Genomic DNA, 23,195 nt, shown 5'->3' with positions numbered 1-23,195 from the left:
TCCATACCACAAAATACATTCCAGCATAGCTATTGTACATGATTAGCTGGATGTGAAATGCAGGTTATCATTACACAGAAGTAACTGTATAGAAGAACAGTATGAAGCAGTGATCAATGGATAGTGGCAATGGTGCAGAAGTCAAAGAGGCATGATTCCAAATTAACTCCCCCACCTTAAAGCAATACTATAAGAAATCAGGGCCAAAACATAGTACGCATTATTTCAGTTGTTTCGGATAAAAGCACTGTAGAAAGACTGAAACTAAATATTGTATTGGCCCGAATATAAGATGCACCCGCAAATAAGCTGCACCTTTAAAAGTCAAGGCTTATTTGCGGGTGCGGTCCACCTCCCACCTCTACCGTCCTGAATGGGGGGGGGGCTTTGCCAGCGGCCTCCTCCCCTTCCTTGACAGCTTGGGGGAGGCTTGGGAGTCACGGGCGGGTGGTGCGCCGTTGTCCTGCACCCCCAATGGCCCTCCTGGGCAGCTGTTTCAGCAGCGATACCATAAGCATAGCTGTCAACTTTCCCTTTTTTTGCAGGAAATTCCCTTATTCCAGCGCCATTTCCCATTGCAAAAAAAGGGGAAAGTTGACAGCTATGGCCGTTTCCCAATGCAAAAAAAAAAAAAAAAAAAAAAAAGTTGACAGCTCTGACCGTAAGGTCATGAATATAAGCCACAATTTAACTTTTCACAATCAGAATTCGGGGACGGGGTGGAGTGTGGCTTATATTCGGGCCAATACGGTAACTGGACAGTACCTCCATTTTTCCTTGCCAGGGGTAATCAGGATCGGGGCCGTGCATAAAGAAGGGATTAAACCCATATCCCCAACTGTGCAGGTCCTGTAAAAGTCACATCCATGCACACCCTGAGTTGCTGTTTCCCTGGAAGAGAGGCTACAACTGGCCCCAAATGACAGCTTTACTCCTAGGCTTAAGAAGGGGGGGGGGAGGTAATTTCCATTGAGTCCACATTGTGTGGAGAAATGGTTAGAATACACCCCTCTCTGTGTATCATGACCCTGATCCTGATTACATGCCCCTTCCCCCCATGGCTACAATTGAGAGAGAAAAGCATATACATGGAATACATTCGATTCCATTATTGTCTAGCCAGGCCTTCAGTCTTCCCTGCATGCTATGGCATGCAGAATACCCCAAGTTCAGTCTCTAGCCATCCCCCAGTATGGCTGCTAAAGACTTGCATCTGAAACCCCGGAGAACCACTTCCAGGCAGTGTAGGCGATACTGAGCTGGAAGGGTCTGATGGAGATGTCTTATGAAGACAGAAGGCCGTTTTCTGTGTTTCTGCATCCCTTGTGCTGTGTCCAAACATTAATCCAAATAGCCTTACATAGTTGTCTACTCGTGACTGGCAGTGGCTTGCCATCAGCTTAGGGAGAAGGTCTTTTATGGCTGTGCTCCTTGAAAGCAAGTACTCTGCCGCTGAGCTAAAGCCCTTCCTTTGCAATATTGCAGGCTATGCTGCTTCTGGCCACTCACTAGGCAGGCTGGGTGCTGCATCAGAGAGATATTCTCATATACTGCTGTTAGTAATGATACCTTCCCTAACACCTTTTTCTTTTGCTTTTTGGTTTGGTTTGTTCTCTGATGTAACTGATTGGTGGTATTCCTGTACTCCTAGCACAATTATCCTTCTTGTTTCATCTGGGACAAAATAATTTAAATGAGTAAGATCCAGGAGCAGGAGCTGCATTCTAATCCATTTACGTTTCACTTCTCACATTAAAGAACCAGTAAAGATGTTCCTAGTACAATAGCTGTGAAGATAAGAGACAAATGGAAGGTATAAAACGTTTTATCTTTGTCATTCACACTGATATAGAAGTCGCAGTTAGAAATAACTTCTTTTTTTTGCTTAGGGTTTTTTTTTTTTTTTTTTTACAGATGCACAAAGCCATATATGAGAGTTAGTCCAAACAGAACGCTTAGTCTTCTGTAGTGCATTCAGCATTTTCCTGGCCTAGCAGAAGGGAACCTAGGCATGCAACCACACTTGCAAAGGAACAATCCAGCTCAGCCCACCTGTCAGAGCATCTCAGGGGCTGCATCCTGTTTCCCATTAAGATTCAACTGACAGTCCAAGCAGCTGTTTGTCCTCTGCCTCTTAGACCAGCCTTAGTTCGTCTGTATACTCCCTCAACATAGTGCCTCCAGGTGTTGGGCTACAACTCTCATCATCCCTGGTCCTTGGCCATGCTGGCTGCGGCTGATGGGAGTTATAGTCCAACAACATTGGTGAGCACCAGGTTGGGGAAGGAAGTCCTGTAATTTTCCATCCAACTAAAACACTGTGTTCTTACATCTAGTTAGGACCTAACTGTCCAAATCAAAAGACCTAGCTAATGAATAATCTCCCGACACAGAGCAGGAAATTACAACAAAAAGCACTTTCAAGGCCAATTGGCAAGTGCAAACCCCCAGAAATTGCTGCTGAGGTCTCAAAAGGAGACAGCTTAAAGACTATCACCAATAATTAGAACAGTTCAATGCAAAGTTAAGTGGTTTGTCTCTATTCTTTTAGCTATAAACTAAACTGTTTAATTCCTGTAAAGCCAGGATACATTTTAAAAGTATAAATGGAAGGCTATACTACCAAAAAAAATGTGTTAATATAAGAAATAGTCTAGTAAGTTTTTAAATCCCAATAATGCATTTCTTACAATCAGATTGGGACCAAGAACACTTTATCTCTTCAATTTTAAACTCAAAATGCCATGCAGAAAATGGTAAGACACGTATGGCTATTATAACCAACAATTTGAGTTTAAACCAATTATCTCTAGTCCATATGGATTAGTTCAGTGTTTTTCAACCTTTTTTGGGCAAAGGCACACTTGTTTCATGAAAAAAATCACGAGGCACACCACCATTAGAAAATGTTAAAAAAATTAACTCTGTGCCTATATTGACTATATATAAAATAATTTTTCAATTTTTCCCACGGCACACCAGGCAACATCTTGCGGCACACTAGTGTGCCGCGGAACAGTGGTTGAAAAACAATGGATTAGTTCATACCCTCACTTAAGTCTTTTTCTGCCATACAATTTTTCTAACCTGACTACGATGTCTAAAAACTGGCTAACCGGACAATTTATTGTACTTTCTATGAATAATCTACATTTTACAAAGTCCCTTAATAGATATTGACATAATTTGTCTTTTAAGAGGTCAATTGATGCTCTCCATATAATAAAGCACAAGGAAACAACTTTCATTCTCCCCCCCCCCTGTCAATACCAGGAGAATTAATCTTAACATAATAGCAACTAACTGCCTCAATTCCATGGGGTGGGCTTAATGATGATATTTTACCTGTTGCTTTGACATCCACAGAGTGAGTGAAGAACATTCCCTTCATTTTCTTACATAGAGCTGCTTCTCTAAAGAAAGATTATTTAGATCTATATCACACATCCAAAGATAGCCCCAAATTGGGAGTGAGGACTGATCTAACATAATGGCCAAGTCTTTCTTTTACAACTTTTACTATCAACCTAGTAACTGAGCAACAGTTTATTTGCTGATATCCATAATGCATGCAGGCCCACTCTTAACAATTCATTAGTTTGCTCTGCTCTCAGCCAAATTTGGTTTCCTGCCTTATCAGTCGATCAGTCTGGAAGGACTGAGAAAGCTGCATCTCTTTTATCATGCGAGACAGCTTGGCATACCTATAAGAGAGCAGCCTTGACAGCAAAGTTCATCAGGCTTGGAAAGTCTTAGATATCAAATTGCCTCTTCCCTCACCTTTCTCTGAGGCTAATAAAACACCAGTTTGCTCAATGAATCATGAAACTAATAAAATGTCTTCCTTCGTTTTGAGTGAGCTATTAAAATAAGCATGTGTTTTATGACACTTTTTCCAGGTGGCTACACCCAGTATCTCCAGACTTGCTAATCATACAACATACCTACTTCTGCTCATACTTCTATGACCCTAGAGATGGGAAACCTGTGGCTGTCCATGTGTTGTTGCAACTCCACCCCAACCAACAAAGAAAAAACTCAGGGGTGATGGGAGTTGCAGTCCAACTTCTAGAGGACCACATCCTTGTGCTAGCTACAACCACAAATATCACTTCTAATTTGTCCATTTCTGTTTGTTTTAAAGGTCTTAGAAGGTATATAATTGCCCATGGCTGGTTCCAGCTTCAAGTTGGTCACTAGACAAGAGACTACCATAGGTTTGGGAGGTTATTTTCTATAGTATACTGGATAGAGCCCCACGTTGTAGCAAAGAGAGCAGGATGTGAATTGTTGTCCTTGTGGTGCTGCCCCTAAGCATCCTAATCATTAGGGAATGAGAGTTTACCTAGAAGCCTTTTCAGTTATCTGAGGCGAGCTTGCATTTACCCAATGACTCCACATAACTCTACAGCAAGGGTAAGGAACCTGCAGCCTTTTAGACACTGCAGGACTGCAACTCCCATTAGCCATGCTGGTTGGGGCAGATGGGAACTGGAGTCCAGCAAGTTCTGGAGGTCCACAAGTTCCCCTTCCTACTCTACAGAGAAGAGCTTGTGCTCATCCTCTCCTGGGAAGTGTCTTCTCCCAACAGCAAGCTTGTTATTTAAGTTTAATTAATTGATTAATTTTAAAATATTTTAGGCTGCCTTTATGGGCAGTGAGAGACTCACTAGAGCAGATGTTGTGAAGAATTCAACTATGCCATTGGTCTCTTTAGCAGTTCATAGCAGCTAATTTCTGCAACATAAATTCCAGGGTTGCATTAATGTGGCAGTCCTAGGGGTAGAATAGACTTCAGAGCGTATGGAACTTTACCCCCAAGTTCACAAGTCAGTTAACTTTTCTTTTTTGTTCCATGCATTGGGCGAGTAATCTGCATTTCTCAAAGACTCTTAATAGATATTTGCATAATTTATGTCTTGAGTTGTCCGTTCATGCACTTTGCATAATAAAACACAAGGGCAGCACCCAACACAGCAGATTGTCAGGTCTTGTAAAGTTCGTTATGGCTTTCCTCTATCTAATAAATGGGAATTAGTAATCAATCACTGATTGAATTTAAAGATATTAAAGGCACAGCGTCATCTTCTATCTCCAAACAATGTTAGGAAAAACATTGTTCTATACTTACATTTCCTAACAAACCATTTTGGGTGCAATCACATCAACTTTGCATCCACAAACAATCTCTAAACCAAAACCAAACCTGAAGTAGGTCATTGAATTTAGGATTGAAGCCTAACTCTGATTTGCTTCTGTGGGATTTAGGCACCCAACATCTCCCTTTGTGTACAGAGCTGGGGTGAAAATTTGCTGTTGTCAGTGTCATACCTCAAGACTTTAGCCATGAGCATAGAATTGCAGAAAGCCTTGTCTCCAAATATTATGACGTCTTCACTGCCACAACCCAACAACAATTTTGTTATACTGGCCTCATTCACACATAACAGTATGGCTAACCATGGTTTACCATCATGAACAAGCAAGCATGCTAGTACAATGGGGGACAGTCTGCTAGCACATTTGCAAAGCTAAGCAGGGCCCAGTGTGATTTCAAATTGGATGATATTTCTGCATTGCAAGGGGTTGAACTAGATGACCCTCGGGATCCCTTCCAATTCTACAATTCTATGGTTCTAAGCTGCCCTCCTGGTTGGACCATAAGTTGTAGAACCTGAGATATGAGAGGAAATGTACGGGCACTACTCTTGTTCCTTTTCTGATAAATTAGCCTGTTTCCAGCTTTCAGTGTCATAGCAATGGCTGACATTCATGGCAGAAGGTCTAGCCAATTAGATAAAGAGAAGGCTGAAGTGAAATAACCATTATCTAGACTCTTGGTTTGGTGTTAGGCCTTTTCTGCTGGTCCTCCTTGATGAAGTGATTGATGGCCCATTAAAAAAAAAAAACAATTTCGGTAGTCAGGATTTTAGAGCAGCTGTGATCGGGGTTTACTGTTGTAAAAATAAAATAAAAAGTAGACATAAGATAGACATTCATGATCTTTATAACTCTTATTTCACAGGAGGGGGATTCTTCTGAGTTCATAAAAATTTAAAGTTCATCATTATTTTACCATATTGTAGGGGGAAGGACTGTGGTTAAGAGAATGTGGGTTATGGCAGCCCTACAAAGTAACCCAGTGTTGCTATGGCCATTTTGCTGAAGGGAAATAGTGTATTTCCCTTCTAGTGTAGTCCACTGTTGTTAACCTGGCCATTTTTAGGAGCTTCGTTTTGGAACATGGAGTAGGAGGGGGGCTGTGAAGTCCATGGAAGGAGCAATGCAATTAATTAAGGGCTGGAGGAGGTGAAAGGAGCCAGGAAAACTGAGGTGAGAAGAAAGATGGCAGGTCCACCCATAGATGGCTAGCGGATCTATCCACTGAGAACCAGCAGAGAGGTGGATAAGTTTCTCAGAGGCCAGATCTACCCAGACCTCCACACTTTAGTGTTTCCCCAAATGAGTTCCCCCCCCCCTCACACACCTGTCATGGGCATAGCTGAACATTGTCCAAGTACACCAACTTGTTCAACATAGCAGTGTATTGCATGCAGGTTTATTCCGTGAAGCATTCTGAGAAAGTTTATTTTTCATTCTTGCTTGTTTACCTCCATAACATCTGTGTCGATGTGGGTATTCTTCATCCGGCTGGATGAGATAAGCGTTCATTGGTTTCACAGCATGCTATTAATAAGATAATGTTTCTAACCAGTTTGGTGTGTCTACATGAAATGCTCTCTTTTCAATACAGATATTCAACAGACTGATGGTGCTAATCAAGCCTGCCGTCAATAACTGTCAACTGTGATAGAGCTAAGGTTCTGGTTGGCTGGATAAACCTGTCAACGTGAAACGGGGGGAGGGGGGGAGGGAATGTATGCTGAATATTTGCCAAACCAATGCCTGAGAAAAACTGCAGCTAAATGTCTTGTGCCGGAGCCTTCTCGATTCTGCTTGATGCTTTCTTTTCACTCGTTTATCTCAAGCATTGAAATGGCTTATGCAAAAATATTATCCTCCTGAAGTTTTCTTTGATCATTGCATATCCCTCTCTCTGAAGGTGACCACAATCCATACTTAGGGAGCAAGCTCTTATTTTGGCTTAATGCTTAATATTTCTGCCATCTCATTTAACAGATACAATAGAGAGTTCAGATGTGGTGTTTCCCCCATGTAAATCCTTAATATAGATGTGGTCTAGAAAGCTGAAGAACATAAGAGCCGTGCTGGATCAGACCAAAGGTCCATGCAGTCTACCATTTTTCTTCCCACAGTGGCCAAACAGTAAGGCATGAAGGTGATAGCCCTCCGCCCCAGTCCTGGCCCCCACGGCTGACAGTGATTCCATTTAACCATCACAACTACTGGCCGTTGACAGATCAGACTTTGTTTGCTTGCTTCTTTGCTGGCTCATATCAAGCTTCAGAGAATCCGATCCCGCCCCCTCATGGCTGGCTGCCAGTAATAGACAAGAAGTTCTTACCAATGTATTTTAATCAATGTTCACAGACAGAGGCTTGGAGACGTCGCCTGTCGTTAATGGCATTGCTCCAAGTATGCTCCTCCCCCTTTCCCTTCTCAGTCATCAACAGCCCCACCCACCCCCTTACGGTGTCTGCTTAGGGACAATTGCCTCTGAGCTCTCTGCTCTCCTACTTTCATTGCTCGCCGGGTCCTGGGAGAAGGGGGGGTCTGGGATGCTCTCTAGTGATAACGTGTCAGCCAGCTGTTCCTGCTCTGCTTCTCCCATTATCTCCCAGGATTTGCCCTTCTTCTATCTCTGAGCTGTGACCCGCTGCAAACCACCTTTGTAAACCTATACTGTCCTCCTCAGGAAGGATCAGCAGGGGGAGGCGGCCCCCACCATTCCTCCTCCAATGTCCAGTCCCTGACAGCTCATGATATGGATTCTCTAGGTGATGTACAACAAGTTAAATCAAAGAATTTTAAAATTTATCATTAATACAGATTCACACTAACAGTCAAAGGAGAACGATAAGAGTAAAACATGGTCCTACACAACTCATTTTATACATGTGAAGAGATAAAGCCACACTGGAAATCTAACCAGCTATCAAAATGGACCAACCCCCTCCTTCTCCATTTAAAACACAGCTAGGTACATATGAGAAGAGGTATTCCTTCAGGTACCAAGATACCAAGCCATAAAGGGCTTTATTGGGCCTAGAAGGAAACTGGAAGCCAGTGAAAGTGACAAAGGACCCATGTAATATGTTCATAATGCCTGTCCCCAGCCAAGACCTCTTGCTGTCATATAGTATGCAATTGTCTTAGCCTCCCCCCTCTGCTCTGTATCTAAATTAGTGGCCAATACCACATGGCGGTGAATTCTGTCAATAACTCTTTTTTCTGTCTTGAATCTAGTGCCATTCAATTATATAAGGTTACTCCAAGTTCTAATATTCATAGGGAGTTGCAGGGGAGAAGACAATGGATCATGCTCTGTTTCAGAGCTTGTTGTAAGCATCTGACCAGCCACATATGGAAACAGAATACTAGACTAGTTGACCCTGGGCCGGACTGAGCAGCAATTATGATATCCTTTACCACAAAAACCTACATTGTCAATTATGCGCAAGATTTGATGTTCTCTTTGCTTCTTTGCGGCTTTTTTTTTAAGCTAGAAGAGTTCAATGATCCTGAAAGTTTGTGTATTTTTTGTGACAGAATATTTTTCTCAAATAATTGGCACTTTGAGTCTCTTCAGAACTGTATTTAACTGAAATGATAACCATGAAAAGTTTATAAATGAGGTTAAACTTGCTGACCCTTCTTTTCCTCTACGATTATTATCTGCAAGGGATTAATTTACATCAAATGTAAATTTTCTCTCTTGCCCTCAGATACTGAAGAACACAGGAGAGGAAACTGAGTGAAGCAGGGTGTCTTCCCCAGTCAAAACCGCCTCCATAAGATGACCTATTGCATTATGCAACAAAAAATCAAGGGGAAAGTGTGTTCTTAGCAAACACCCAAGTGTAGTTCACCCCACTTCAGCTGAAGGGAAGCCTGTTATTTTGGCCCAGAGCTAATGAGATCATCTGGATGAAGTCAACAGCCGTAGCATTTTAAATTATTACTAATATTTTTCCTTCTTAATTGCAGCTCCTAGCTGTGGAGTGATATTTAGCAGATGTCTCCAGTGCTCCGCCTGCAATCACTTCTAAGAACTCAGAGTGGCAGGGATACCTGGCCTTTGAAGCTAGTAGCAGGCATTTCTGTGTAGCCACAGAAGCCACTCCTGCATTCCCGGCAACCCGCAAATGCTCGTTAAATTTAATGAACTTTCTGAGTGGCCGAGTGCACTCTAGATTAGGGTCATTGCCTTTCCTTGTGAAGATCAGAATTTTGAGCCTTAACTAGGGATTGCAGCAATGCTGGGAGTTTGTTTATATTGCAATCTTTAATTGCTTCCTTGGTTACAATGAAATTTACATTACAGGGACTAGAAACTTTATGTTTTACGAGGACTCCCAAGTTGTGTGTCAGGTTTTGCCGTAATGCCTACTGGTTTGCAGTATATGTTTGTGCAAGATACACCATTCAAGCTTTACAAATCTAAAATCCAAAACTTTGGGTAACCTGTGTTATAAAGAGGAAAACAGATGTTTCAAGCACACCCTTACACTGCTTTCTTTCTTCTAGACCCATTCATTTCAGGATGCGATACAAACAGAAACTCCTAATGTGTGTGTGTGAGTGAGTGCGTGCATGCATGCATGCCTAGTTTGGCATATTATCTGCCTCTTGGTTGTGGCTTCCAATTATTTGTTCCAAAAGAAATAAACTGGCGTTTTTATCACACAACAGTTATCTATGTTGGTTTGCTTTCTTTTCTTTGCTCGCCTCCCCGCCCGCCGGCAATAGGATTTTATTGTTCCTCATGAAAACCACCATCCTTTGCTCTGGCAGTTGTGTATCAGTGAAAACATAAAAAAAACAGGCAGGCTGTCTTGCAATTCCACCTCAAAGAAGATATAATATTCAGCATAGGCATACAATGAAACTGCTTTCAGTTATGTCGAACGAGAGGAAAATACAGCATTGTAAATGATGCATAGGTTCTGCACAATGCTTTCCTGAAGACAACTGACCCCATTCTTTTGTATTTGTAATTTTATTTGTGCAGCTAACAACTGCAGTAACTGGGGATAACAGAGGCCCTGTATTGCAAAGGCAGAGAACCTTTTTCAGTTTGAGGGCCACATTTTCTTACTGATAACCGTTTGATGGGCCACATGCCAGTGTGGTAGGCAGGGCCAGAGGGGCAAGGAGGGAGAGCAGGGAATGCAACCTTGTACATTAGGCTGTAATCCACCCACACAAAAGTCAGAGGTTCTCTCTACACACATACACATTTTCCCATCTCCCATCCAAGCAAGTGGGCTGCATTATTCGACAACACATTCCAGCCACACAAAAGCACTCAGAGAAGAGTGTGGCCTGGGGAGAGCCACAGGAGTCAGATAGAGAGGGTTGAACAACATTGTTTGGGCCCTAGACCTGAGGTTCCCCACCCTGCTATATTGGAAGAGGTGACATCAGAAAAGAGTAGGGAGAGAAGTTCAAAATCATTAGTTGTCAAAGGGTGGGATATTCCTGTTGCTGAAGCTGCTGTACCAAATAGTTAGATTCATCTATCCCTAGTGGGAACTCTCATTCATTCCAGTCCATATTTGTGTATTTATTATATTTATATCTTGCTCTTCCCATATGTTGGTAAAAATGATTAACTAGTACAGAAGCAAGCCTTGGGACTGTCCTGTTTTTAATTTTAAAAAGTGCTGGCAACTAGCAGAAGCAGCATCCAAAGCAGGCTTATTAATCATGCATTCTACTGCATGAATAAATATCAATTGACTACCTCAACCAGTTCTTTGGCAGAAAAGAATTCATTAGGACCCCAGATCTGCATTATGAATTCTACAGGCATGACAGTTTGAGGGTTCTCTAATTTCCACTTTCATTCTAAGAGGCATAATCTTTCATTTCTCTCATTTGTCTGCTACAGCCACATTTGAAAATAATTAGTATTGGTCATGAAGTCAGGATAATGCATCATTTGGAAATTGTTTGGTGCTCTTGGAAAACTGCACATTTCATGGTTATTACCTTGTTTTGAGGGCTCCTTGTTTTGGATATGTAAAAGCAATTTCAGCTAGTGATACCAAAGGTGATAAAAATGTAATAACAGTAGTGCAGCATCTACTGTAATTTAAGAGCCTGTTCCACCAGGTTGCACTTTTCTTTAATTTTCTCACAAAGCTGTCAACCAAAACAGTCTCTTTGATCAGACGAGAGCTCATCAACTTACTGAATATCACTATAAACATGCTTGCATTTTCCTCAAGATGGATGCCATATGACTTTTTTATTCTCCTTGTGATAACTTGCCAAGGCCGAAGCTCAAACTCATGCAGTCTGATCCTATGCAGGCTTACTTGGAAGTAATTCCCCACTGTATTCATTGGACCTACTCCCAAGTAAGTGTGTATAGACTGCAGCCTTAGAGACCTACACTTTAGTCTTAAATGCACTTAACTTGAAAATAATCCACAATGAAATCAATTCATTGTGCTTCCCAGGAAATAAGTTTGGGAATAACATATTCACAAGCCACTTACTTCATAAATGTCCTGCTAAAACTCATTGTTGTGACAGCTGTGATTATATAGTTCAGGGTAGGGCAGATTTTAAACAAGTGAGATCTACTTTGTTTGTAGTTAGAAGTTGAAGATCCCATAATAGGAACAAGGTGCAAAACATATACATTTGGATTGAAATAATTAATTAGAGAATTCATAGAATCGATAGTGTTGGAAGGGACCCCAAGTATCATCTAGTCCATCCCCCTGCAATGCAGGAATATGCAGCTACTCCTTATGGGGATCGAACCTGCAACCTTGGTGTTATCAGCACCATGCTCTAACCAACTGAGCTATCCAGGTCCACAGACCTTCCACTCTGTTTCAGTGGTGCAATTTAAGAAGGTCATTTCGTTGCCATTGTTACTCAGCAGAAAGAAGCCCTTTCCAATCTATTGCAAATCACCCAGATACCTGACCTCTGACCACAGATAGTTATGTGACTTTTGAAGGATATATTTGAAGACGCTAACAGGCTTGAGCATTTTGCAATTCATATGAGGATGCTAAGACCAGAAAAGGTGACAGATTTCAAGTTCTCAATTATTTGTGCCCTTATATGTTTAAACCACTGCGCCACTTGGACTTGCTGATTGGAAGGTTGGAGGTTGGGGGCCCTGCTACGGGGTGAGCTCCCATTGTTTGGTCCCAGCTCCTGCCAACCTAGCAGTTCAAAAGCACACAGTGCAAGTACCGGTAGATAAATAGGTACCGCTCTGGCAGGAAAGTAAACAGCGTTTCTGTGCGCTGCTCCGGCTTCGCGTGAACAGGCTTAGTCATGCTGGCCACATGACCTGGAAAAACTGTCTGCAGATGCAGACAATGCTGGCTCCCCCAGCCTGTAAAGTGAGATGAGTGCCGCAACCCCAGAGTCATTCGCAACTGGACTTAACTGTCAGGGGTACCTTTACCTTTACCTTTTATGCACCATGAGGCTTTGCTGCTCTCCTCAACATCTTCATGTCCTGGCCTATTAGTTTGGCCCAGTCTCTCTTGTGTTACTGAAGTGTACATAGGAAATTGCCTTATACTGACCTGGTCACTATTGTCTGCACTGACTGAAATAGACTGTCTGGGATCTCAGGCATGAGTCTTTCCTAGTCCTACTTAGAGATGCTGGGGATTGCACCTGGGACGTGCTGCCTGCAAGGGAGGGAGGTACTCTACCACTCAGGCACACCAGCTGGGGAGGCCGAGGCTCTTTGCCCCCCCATCCCCAGTTTTTAAGGAGCAGCCCGGGGCCCCTCAATATTGAGCAGTGACGTGCTGCGCACTATGTCAGTGGCACATGCTACATCAGCACATTGTGCGACGTGGCGCATGTCATCAGACATTGGCCCCCTCAATAGCAGAGGCAAGCCTGCGCTCCTGCTACCACTGAATTACAGGCCCATCACAAATCATGAAGTGCTCGCACAAGGCTTTGCTATCTCGGTTTTCAGTTGGGAAAAAGTGTCCCGACATGAAAATTATGTGTCGTGTCCAAACCTCAGAGGCAAAACTAGGATGTGGTGTTTTGTTTCCTTCTAAACCACTTCAGCCAGTGAATGTTTGAGTTGGCTCAAGGCGTCTGTAATTAGTCTCTGCTTGCTTGTATTCCAAACAAAATTGGATTCTCTCTTCAAACCCTACAGGGCCAGTCTGTTTGTCTAGCATAATGATCCATCACTCCTTATGTATACGAACACCTCAGTTGTCAGCTAAGTGCACATATGTTGCATAAGGAATAGAGATCATAAGTCATGGTGACCTTTCTTCTCTAGGAACACAAGGTTTAGTGATACTAGTCACAGTTGCGCCTTCTTAGTTTAACTATTAGGCAATGAAAGAAGTGTTGTTTGAGCATTTTAATGTTATTCCAAGAAAGTCTTTTAATTCTGGCATGCAAAAGATAAATCAGGTCTTCTTTTGAGTGATAACTACTCTTCCTGTTAACTCTGGCAGACCACACTTGATTGCTGCCATCCAGCATGGGCTGTGTTCATGCAGGAAAAGACTTCTGTGCATGTATGTCCCTGACTGAATGGGCAGCTAGATCTTCATCAGGTAGATGTACTTCGGCATCCCAAGTAACATCTCTGGTTATGGGTGTACATGTCTTTCTGAACTGCAGCAAAGATTAGAACGAGCAATGCTCATCTCTTGGGTTGCACTGAACATTACATTGTTGATTTATTAGTAGTATTTTAACCCACCTACTAGCCCCAAAGGAGCACTCAGGGCAGCTTATAAATTACATAAAGAACAATAATGTTAGCATAAAACACATATCGATAAATAAAATACATAAAACTAGACCAACAGACCTACTAAAAGATCGCAGTAGTATTGAAACAGCCTTCAGAGAAGACCTTCAAATGCCTTCTGAAATATTCATGCATTCCTTCAGCTAAAATAGTGCTCGTGTTGACAGCTAATCAAATGAAACATTGACACCAACTACATAAAAACAATGAGAATACTTCCTTGGTGGGCCTCTTTAGGCAAGGGGTTCTGCAACGAGGCTGCTGCTACTTCCAATTCCCTGTTTCTTGTCATCATATTCAAGTTATGACTTCAACATACCAGGAGATTCATATGGGATAATATGATCCCTGAAGCACCCTTGATCTGGTCAGTTTCAGTGGGTCTAGGCTGTATGTGAATTCTAGAACTGGGATACTAGGATCTCAATTCCAATTTGGATACTTTTATATTCTTTCTATTGTTATAGTCCAGAGATTTCTCATCCCTAGACGCTGTGGAGGGGTAAAATCTTCTGGTTATCCATCATTTACGTACATGTTTATTCTTCACTAGCTGTGGCAGATGTTCTTCTTCATCCTTAACGCATATCCAACGTATTCCCACCTTGCTTTCTGATTGACTTTTAAGATTAGGAACTGCTGGAGTTTTTTTATGAATCTCAGCATTTGTGGAAGAATTAATTCCGTGTGATCCCTAAATCCTGAGGCATTTGCTTTTGAATGTAGTTAGGTAGCTTCTGTAACCTTGGCACAGTTTCCTCTATATTAAACTTTTGATGAAGTCTTTCCTTTGACTTTATATATTTAATAATTGGTTGTGCTTAAGATAACATCTTGACTGTCCTTAGTACTTTGACAGTATCTCTAGGTGATGAGAGAACCACATGCTTTGTGTAATCTTGAGTAAGAAAAGTTTTCTGATACCAGATATCACTCTAAACAATTGTCTTTATACAGGAGATGCTGAGCTTTATTAAAATGCTAAGACTGCAATACCAAATTCTTTTTGGAAATGTCTTTATTTGTTCTGAAATTATTTACCAATGCTTTTAAATGTATTAATTGACTAGCAAAAGTTCCATCATAATGAGTGAACAAAGGGCAGGTATATGGAAACACCTAAGGGAATTCAACATGTTTCTGTAAACTCTGAATACATACGCAGATTAAAATCCAGTTGATTCCCTCTCAGTGAAGGTCACACACCCCTCAGGAGGACAGGTGTTGCTCTCCTTTCCACAACTGTCTTCCTCATTCCTGGGACATACCTCAGGGAGGTTAGAGGTCGAAAACTAGAAACACATATGTGTGACTGCAGAACACCAGTTACAGGTAAGGAAACTGGGTTTTTGTCCAAACCATTACAGAATCCTTAGTGGCACACGGTGTCATGTTTCCTAAGCAATTTGAGGATAAAATTTCTCATAGATGCTGTGACCTACAGTAGAAACTGCTAGATGTTTGTGCCTATGTCCTGGCTACAGGATGATTTTCAGTTGTTGAAACCTGAGGGTATGGACAAGTTCTTTGGACAGGTGTGGCCTGCACAGGCAGCAGATTCCTATGGGGCAGGAATCTTATTGTATATAATTTTTTGGGGGGGTGTATTCAGGTGAGACTTCAACCTTTTAGAATTCCTGCATGAAATGACTCAATCCACACCACTCAATCTAATGTATATATTGGAGCTTAGTTATCAGTCAGATTTGGAATTTCTTTTGCAACACAGTTCTTATTAGTTTAATATCCAAGTATACAATTAAAGTTGTCTTTTAACGAAAAAAATGCATTTAAACATGTATTTTAAAAATACATATTAAATTAAAAATACCTATTTTCTGAAGATATTTTAGAATTGCAGATTAATGCATAAATGAAATGGAATTATGGGTGAAGACATGTAAAAGTGAGAGGAACTAGAAATAGATTTGCTCATCCCTATGGTGGGGCCTGAAATTGTTGCTTGTTCTCTCTCCCCCATATTCTCACATACATTGACATAGATTTGCTAAATTCATTCTTGCCACTGAGACTGCATTATAGCCAAAGATAGCATTTACAAGTTATGTATAATCGCATGGGGAGTGTCTAAAATTCAGTATTGCATTCTCCCAGGTATTTGCTCCTGGTACGTCCAATATTTAAGAGGAAGCTCCTTCTCTTCTTTCATCTCAGAGATAATTCCCATCAAGAATGAATAAAACATTGCACAGCCTCTGTGCTGAGGTTTCTCCAGTGAAAGAATGGCCCTGGTTGATTACAATACTTTATCAAACACCATGTGTTTAATTTTTAAAGAGAAATTTACAAAATGCCCTGTTTGCACATCTAACCTTCTAACTTTTTTATTCTAAATAGCCATGCATACCATCCTGTGGAATAATCTTTGCTATGAAACCACAGTGAACGAGAAAATTAACGTTGAAGTCCTTTCCTTAGAAAGGTTAAAGACAGATTTTCCTAATGTATTATTTAATGCTTGTTATGTAGTGCATTAAGCAGTCAGTACTGAGGGGGAGGCTTTTAAAAGCCAACAGCCCTTTTGTTGATAGCATTCAATCTTACCTCAGATGTTTTGGTTAAGTCAATATACGGAAAATAAATGAATTAATACATTCCAACCTGGCCAATTTATAGAGGCCAATCAAGTTACAATGCTGGATATAGCCAAGTGAAAGTGGGGGATAGATTTGACTTAGTGAGGTCTTTATTTAATCAGCTGGCTCAAGAGAGCTGAAGTCAGCAGCCCAAGATGATATAAGAGGCAATGGAGAAATTGTGCCTTTACCGCAGTCGAAAGGGAGAATGACAGTGATGGAAAGAGGGCCCAGGTGCTGTCAGAAAACCACCTCTTCTCATGATTTATTCTTAATAATTCCCTCTATTGCTGATATTCAGGCAGGAGTGCCAATATGTAGCCAAAACAGCACAGCAAATGCATTGGGTGGGGTGGGGTGAAATCAACAGGCTCAGGCCAAGGTTTGTACAAGGTACCGCATATTTACATGAAATCACATACATTTGAAACACCATCTAAAAAGTCTGCAAACACCCTCTAAACCTCTGGAAACCCTTGAGAAAATTTTCAAAAACAAGTAGCAGTTACCAGACACCAAATTCTGCCTAACCCCACCACAATCGCTCCCTCCAAACATCCTCCCTCAAACTCCCAACTCCCCACAGGCCTCAATGGTCAGTGCCAGAGTTTATTAGGGGCTGTTTTCATGCCTTTTTTGCCCTTTCAGGATCTTTGTAGGCCCTTCTTGCCATTTCTAAAGTCACTTCTGGGTTCGGCGCAATGGATGTGTGCGGAGCAAACACATCAATTGGACGTGTGTAAATTAGTCGTTGCCTGTACCAAAAAAATGTTTAGCACAAACCCAAGGGCAGGGTGGGGAGACTCTGAAGCAGTCCAAAGAGGACTGAACATCCCCAATGGTCACAGAATGCTAACTAACATATTGGGGGACTAGAAAACGGGAGGGGAGAGAGAATAAAACGTAATGGAGTATCCTGAAAAATGCATGAAAAGGGGAGCAGGTACACTCCACATTGCAGTAATTTGTTTCAGGTTCCATTTATCTACTTTAATGGCAGCCCAAAGGATGTCCATTTCAGTGTTCTCATACTTCTGTTCTTTCCCTGTAAATAGCTCCTGCCTGCTCTGTTTTTTGTTTTTGTTTTTGTTTTGTTTTGTTTTTTGCTTCCCCCATCCCTTTGTGTAAACCCCAGCACAGGGTATCAGAGAAATAGCACTGAGTCTGGAATTGTATTCTCAATAATGACATGATGGGATGGCACTTGTTCTTTCGTCTTATGCAGCCATTACCTGCAGCCAACCTTAAGTACATTCGCAAACCCATTGTGGTTCAGTCGTTCAGTCATGTCCGACTCTTCGTGACCCCATGGACCAGAGCATGCCAGGCACTCCTGTCTTCAACTGCCTCCCCCAGTTTGGGTAGCTTCATGTTGGTAGCTTTGAGAACACTGTCCAACCATCTCATCCTCTGTCGTCCCCTTCTCCTTGTGCCCTCCATCTTTCCCAACATCAGGGTCTTTTCTAGGGAGTCTTCTCTTCTCATGAGGTGGCCGAAGTACTGGAGCCTCAGCTTCAGGATCTGTCCTTCCAGTGAGCACTCAGGGCTGATTTCTTTAACGATGGATAAGTTTGATCTTTTTGCAGTCCGTGGGACTCTCAAGAGTCTCCTCCAGCACCATAATTCAAAAACATGAATTCTTCGGTGATCAGTCTTCTTTATGGTCCAGCTCTCACTTCCATACATTACTACTGGGAAAACCATAGCTTTAACTATACGGACCTTTGTCGGCAACTCAAAGCCATTAGTCTCCCCCAATGAATGTTGATGTTATGATGAAGCTGAGGGGAACACACAGCACCTCTTTCGCGATTTGTGTTGCAGAGAGATTGCATTTTTATGATGCAGGGACAGTTTACTGATAGTTCTCCAAAGCCACTGGCCTGCAGACAGTGATCTCAGATTACATTTCTGGAATCTATGCCACCTAACAAGCTTGTTCTTCCAGGAATCTACTGTATTTCTAAAATCCAAAGACATGGTTTTTAGCTGTATAATAGAGCTGATAATTCTTCTTTTTTAATGACACGTTTATGCTTGAGTTTAGTAAGCAGTTTCAGGTAGCAATTGTTGGTTGTCGTTTTTGCAGTGGTGCCTGGGTGTTTTTTGTATAAATGCAAAGCAAAGTTTGTCTCTGTCTCAGTGAAACTATGTTGATAAAATGGGAATTCCAGCTAAAGCACAAAAGAACTTTCCTTTTAACACTGAAAATTCTCTTGAAGTGCATATCCTGTGGGAAATACATTTTCTAGCTTATTGTCTTATTAAGTCCATTATGCGACCAAACTAACAAGTTAGGATGTGTAAAGTACACTTTGCTGTGCTTTACATCTTTGCAGTTGTAGTGTGTAATCAGCTTATACAGAACCATCACTTACATATCATTCTGTATAATAGGGGTGTCAATAGCTTTATCTGCACTCTTCAACAGAACTGGAAGTAAAAGCTGTACCAATATTACAACGGCTGAACAGTTCTTTTTTTTTTCTCAGAGTGCTAGAATCATTATGGTGTAGTGGTTATACAATACCAGGCTAGGAATACCATTCATGAAGCTTACTGGGTGATCTTGGGCCAATCACTATTGGGGATGGGTGGATCAGTCTATTTCTGGACCAATGTCCCTTTCACATATGTTCCATTCCTAAGTCCATCTGGTACCATTTTCATATTCATCTGTGTTTCTCTCTCCCACCACCACCCAAAAAAACTTGCAAAAAAACTTTGCAATAAAATAGACATTAAAATACTATTTCTGAACATATTTTCTCACAAAATGTGAATTTCTAAATGTAACTTATCTAAACAAAAATGCATTTGTAAACACATGTTGATTTTCTTTGACCCGATAATATCACAAAATTTGGAGAAGTAAACAGTAATTATTTTCTGTTCCACATTAGTCCAGCAGGAGTGAATCAGGTGAATTTGCAAAGAACAGTGTCTTCAAACTTTGTTAGTCACTAACCCTAAGCCTAGCCTGCCCCCATAGGACTGTTTTGAGGATGAAATGTGGGAAGAGTCATGTATGCTACTTGAGCTCTTTGCAAGAACCATGGAGAATACATGTACAGTATACATAAATAAATGTTCCTTGGTGATCTGCTATCAACTTGATTTGGCAATATTTGAATCGCTTTTCAAAATCATCCAAGGTGTGCATAGTAAATTCTTACTGTACATTGGAACTGGTTTTCCATGTAAGCTTTTCCTGAAGGATTCTAATATCACCACCCTAAGTTTCTCTTAAGATTTAGTGTCAGGAATAACGTAGTCCTGGACACAGCAGAGTGAACGCAGGTTTTCTGGAAGCTTCTGGCTGTAGAGCATTGACTGGACAGCACAACGCAGGAACTCAGCAACTCACTTGGATAACTATATACAGTATTTATTGAAGCAACTAGTATCCATAAGTTACTATGTACAGACTTTGGAAATAAAAGAAACAAAAGTAAAACCTTTCCTCTCTGTCTCTCTCTCGCTCAACCTTCAGTAACCAAACTACAAACACCACACCACACCAGCTCTCACACAGAGCTCATTCTTTAGGAACTCCTTGACCAATCACAGGTCGTTGCTAAGGGTCTGGAGAGAGAGCAGATCTTGGCTTTCAGCCAACTGTTAATTGCTGAGGTGATTAGCTGACTTTCTGCACGTAGGCACTTTGAAATCTCTAACAGTTTCTACTGAAAATTTCGCACAGGCTTATTTGACAAAATCTGTCTGGTTATCAAAGCTTGACCCCAGCTCTGTAGCAGAGCTGTCACTGTCACACTACATAACATTTCCCTGCATGTCAGTCATATCATTTCAAATTTCATCCCCAGGTGCACCAACTAAGTGTCAGATTCAGACCAAGGAAACGTCATATAAGAATCCACTGCCTTATTTGTCAGAGCTGATTTAAAAAATAAAAAATAAACAGATGAAACGATCAGACAAAGCAAAGTTTGAATTTCACGAAAGTGCCACATGCAAATTGGACTTCCTGCCATATTTGCAAAATGTCAAATTATTATTATTGGGCATTGATTTAAAAGATATGGCTTTAGAATTTGGAAATCATGACAGTCTGCATGATTTATAACTGCATCATCTAGATATTCAGAACTACAAATGATTTTTCAGTTATACATGGACTCGCTTCAAAGTTGTAGAAAGCTTGGTTTCTTACTTCTAAGTAAAGAGGATTGGCACTTGAATTAGCTGAAAGCAAACTTCTGAAATTATTCAGATTTAACTGTCAAAGATGAATGTTCAAATATTTACAGGTGTGGAAAAGCTCTATTAACTTCAGCAAATGAGATTATTGTCATTAAGCTTTGGCTGAACAGTTGATGAATACTTTCTGACAAATAATCACCCAAATGTAAGGTTTTTAGCTATTCTTTTTTTCCATGAGTCATCTGTGGACTTGAGACCTGCAGACAACTCCATTAGCTAGACGATCTTACTTGTTTAAATAAAGCTGGTTTAATGACTGACTACAATCCATATTTTGCCTCTGCCTTTAATAGGGTGTGATTGCATTCCATGGAACTTCAGCTATCAAATCAAGCAAGAAACCTTAGACAGAACATAGATCACTTGGATCACAGACCTGACAGTCTTGTCTTGCAAAGCTGAGCTTTGAAAGTTTGTTTCAAAAAGTAACCAGGTCTGATTCAAGTTCAGTATTTCCAAAAAGGAACTAATTCCAGTTCACATTTATCCCTTCACAAAAACAAACTTGTTTGATTCATGTTCAGTTCACAGTTCAATTCAAGTTCATCCAAATTATCCTCAACAACAACAAAAATCAACATTCAGAATGTTACAAGCTGCTGTGCTGATGTATAAAATATACTTAAGAAGACCAAGAAAATATAAACACGTGCACACAGTGGAATGGGAACTGTTTAATTCATTTCCCCAGCAATTTTGTTATTTCAGCTTAAAGGCCTAAGGAGGCTAAAGAGTAAGAACTTGAGATGAACTAGTCATTCAGAATTTTACCCCAAAATGAAACTGGCAGTTGCCTGGCAATTATGGGAAATATTTTCAAGTTTTTTTCAGATATTTTTGAACTAATTCAGTGACTTTAACCAAACTAGTTCATGCCAAGCACTGTTCAGAAGTTTGTCCTCATGCGTTAAGAACATATAAAGACTTGTGCTAGATCAGACCATAGGCCTATCTAATCAAGCATTTGACTTCCTGCAGCCACTAACCCAAGTGCCTATGAGACTCTTACAAGCAGGGCATGAGTTGAACCGCACTCTCTCCACCTGAGACTCTCAGCAACTGCCATTCAGAGGCATGCTGCCTGGACTGTGAAAGTGGAACATAGCCATTGATAAACTATTTTATTTTTATTGTTTGTTACTTGTGTTTATATCCCACCCTTTGAGGAGCTCAAAGGGGTTATCTCCCTTCCCCATTTCATCCTCACAACAACCCTGCAAGGTAGGTAAGACTAAGAGACTGTGGCTGGCCCAAGGTCACCCAGTGAGCTTCATGACTGAGTGGAGATTTGCACCCTGCTTTCCAAGGTTCCTAGTCTAGCACAAAAAAAATGCAATTCTAAGAACGCTTGTTAGGAAATAAATTCCCTGGAGTCTAGCAAGACTTGCTTTTCAGTGTACACGTTTTAAGATTCTGCTGAATGCCTTATTTCTAACTCATTGATAATGGGGCTTCATTTTGCATTTGACATTTTGTGTCAAGTAAGAAACTAACATTGCCCTTTTTATTCTGTTGTGTTTACCTCCTTCAGATGTTCTTGGAGCTGGTCCAGAAGACAGGAATGAACCGAAGCCAACTGTGAGAAAGGTGGACACCACAACCATAGCTTCTGTAAAATCATCTCCTAAACATAAAGTGGACAGCAATATGGGAAACAGAGCTTCAAGTTCCCTGCTCTTTATTATTACAGCCCTTGCAGTTTTGTGGCACTCTTTGTTGTAGCTGCATTATGCGGCGGTAACTGTGCAGTTTCTGCCCACTGTCATTTATACCTACAGCCTTATCCAAGTAAAAACCAAGTTTAATGGCTCTCTCAATGGTGCACTCTAGCATTATGTGGTATGTTAGTGTAAGTACTAAACATTAGTCTGGGACTGGTTAACAGCAAGCATCTCCGTAGCTGTCGGTATCTGGAGATGGCTCTTGATAACATCTCATCTACTCAAGATGTAAAAAAAATAAAAATAAAAGGATGAAGACGGGAAACCTGAGTAGATTAAGTTATTGTGGCAGACACAATTAAGAACATTAAAGTTGTAAATTAATATGTTGGCACTCCCCCCCCCTCTTTTTTTTTTTACTCATTGGGTAATGGACAGGCTGCCTATTTGTTTGATCTTTCTTGTGAGTTTCACTGCATAATTGGTTTCCAGGTACAGGTCAATAACACGGTATATCTTTTGGGATCAGCCACTATATATTATAAGCAAAGTACAGTGCTATCTACCAGTTGGATAAAATTCTGAAGCGGTCAGGAAAATCATAGCATGTTCAAATCTCTTATTTTCTTTCATAATGTTTAGGATGTAGAAAGCAATATAAGAACCATATGCTGTGTTTAATGTATCAGTATAGCTGCCTTAACTGTTAGCAACACGTAGAAACACTTCTCAAGTTATTTTGAAACATATAGAAGTGTTTCACTGCCCATGCACTTCACTACCATATGCTTAAGACTT

The 23,195-nt window shown here is 41.0% G+C and overlaps 1 protein-coding gene across 2 annotated transcripts in view; it reads left to right on the top strand.

Moving 5' to 3' along the window:
• LOC117047269 (glypican-5-like) overlaps positions 1-22,722 on the top strand; it is a 374,186-nt gene extending 351,464 nt beyond the window's left edge. For both annotated transcript variants that reach the window (XM_033150213.1, XM_033150212.1), the window contains one exon: positions 22,268-22,722. In XM_033150213.1, coding sequence (XP_033006104.1) covers positions 22,268-22,458 — 191 coding nt within the window. In that variant the 3' untranslated portion in view covers positions 22,459-22,722. The remainder of the gene's footprint in view (positions 1-22,267) is intronic.
• The last annotated feature ends 473 nt before the right edge of the window (positions 22,723-23,195 follow it).

This window comes from Lacerta agilis, chromosome 5 (assembly GCF_009819535.1).
Source record: "Lacerta agilis isolate rLacAgi1 chromosome 5, rLacAgi1.pri, whole genome shotgun sequence".
In the NCBI taxonomy this organism is placed as follows: Eukaryota; Metazoa; Chordata; class Lepidosauria; order Squamata; family Lacertidae; genus Lacerta; species Lacerta agilis.
The sequence above is the reverse complement of the archived record's forward strand: the minus strand, read 5'-3'. Positions and strand labels throughout refer to the sequence as shown.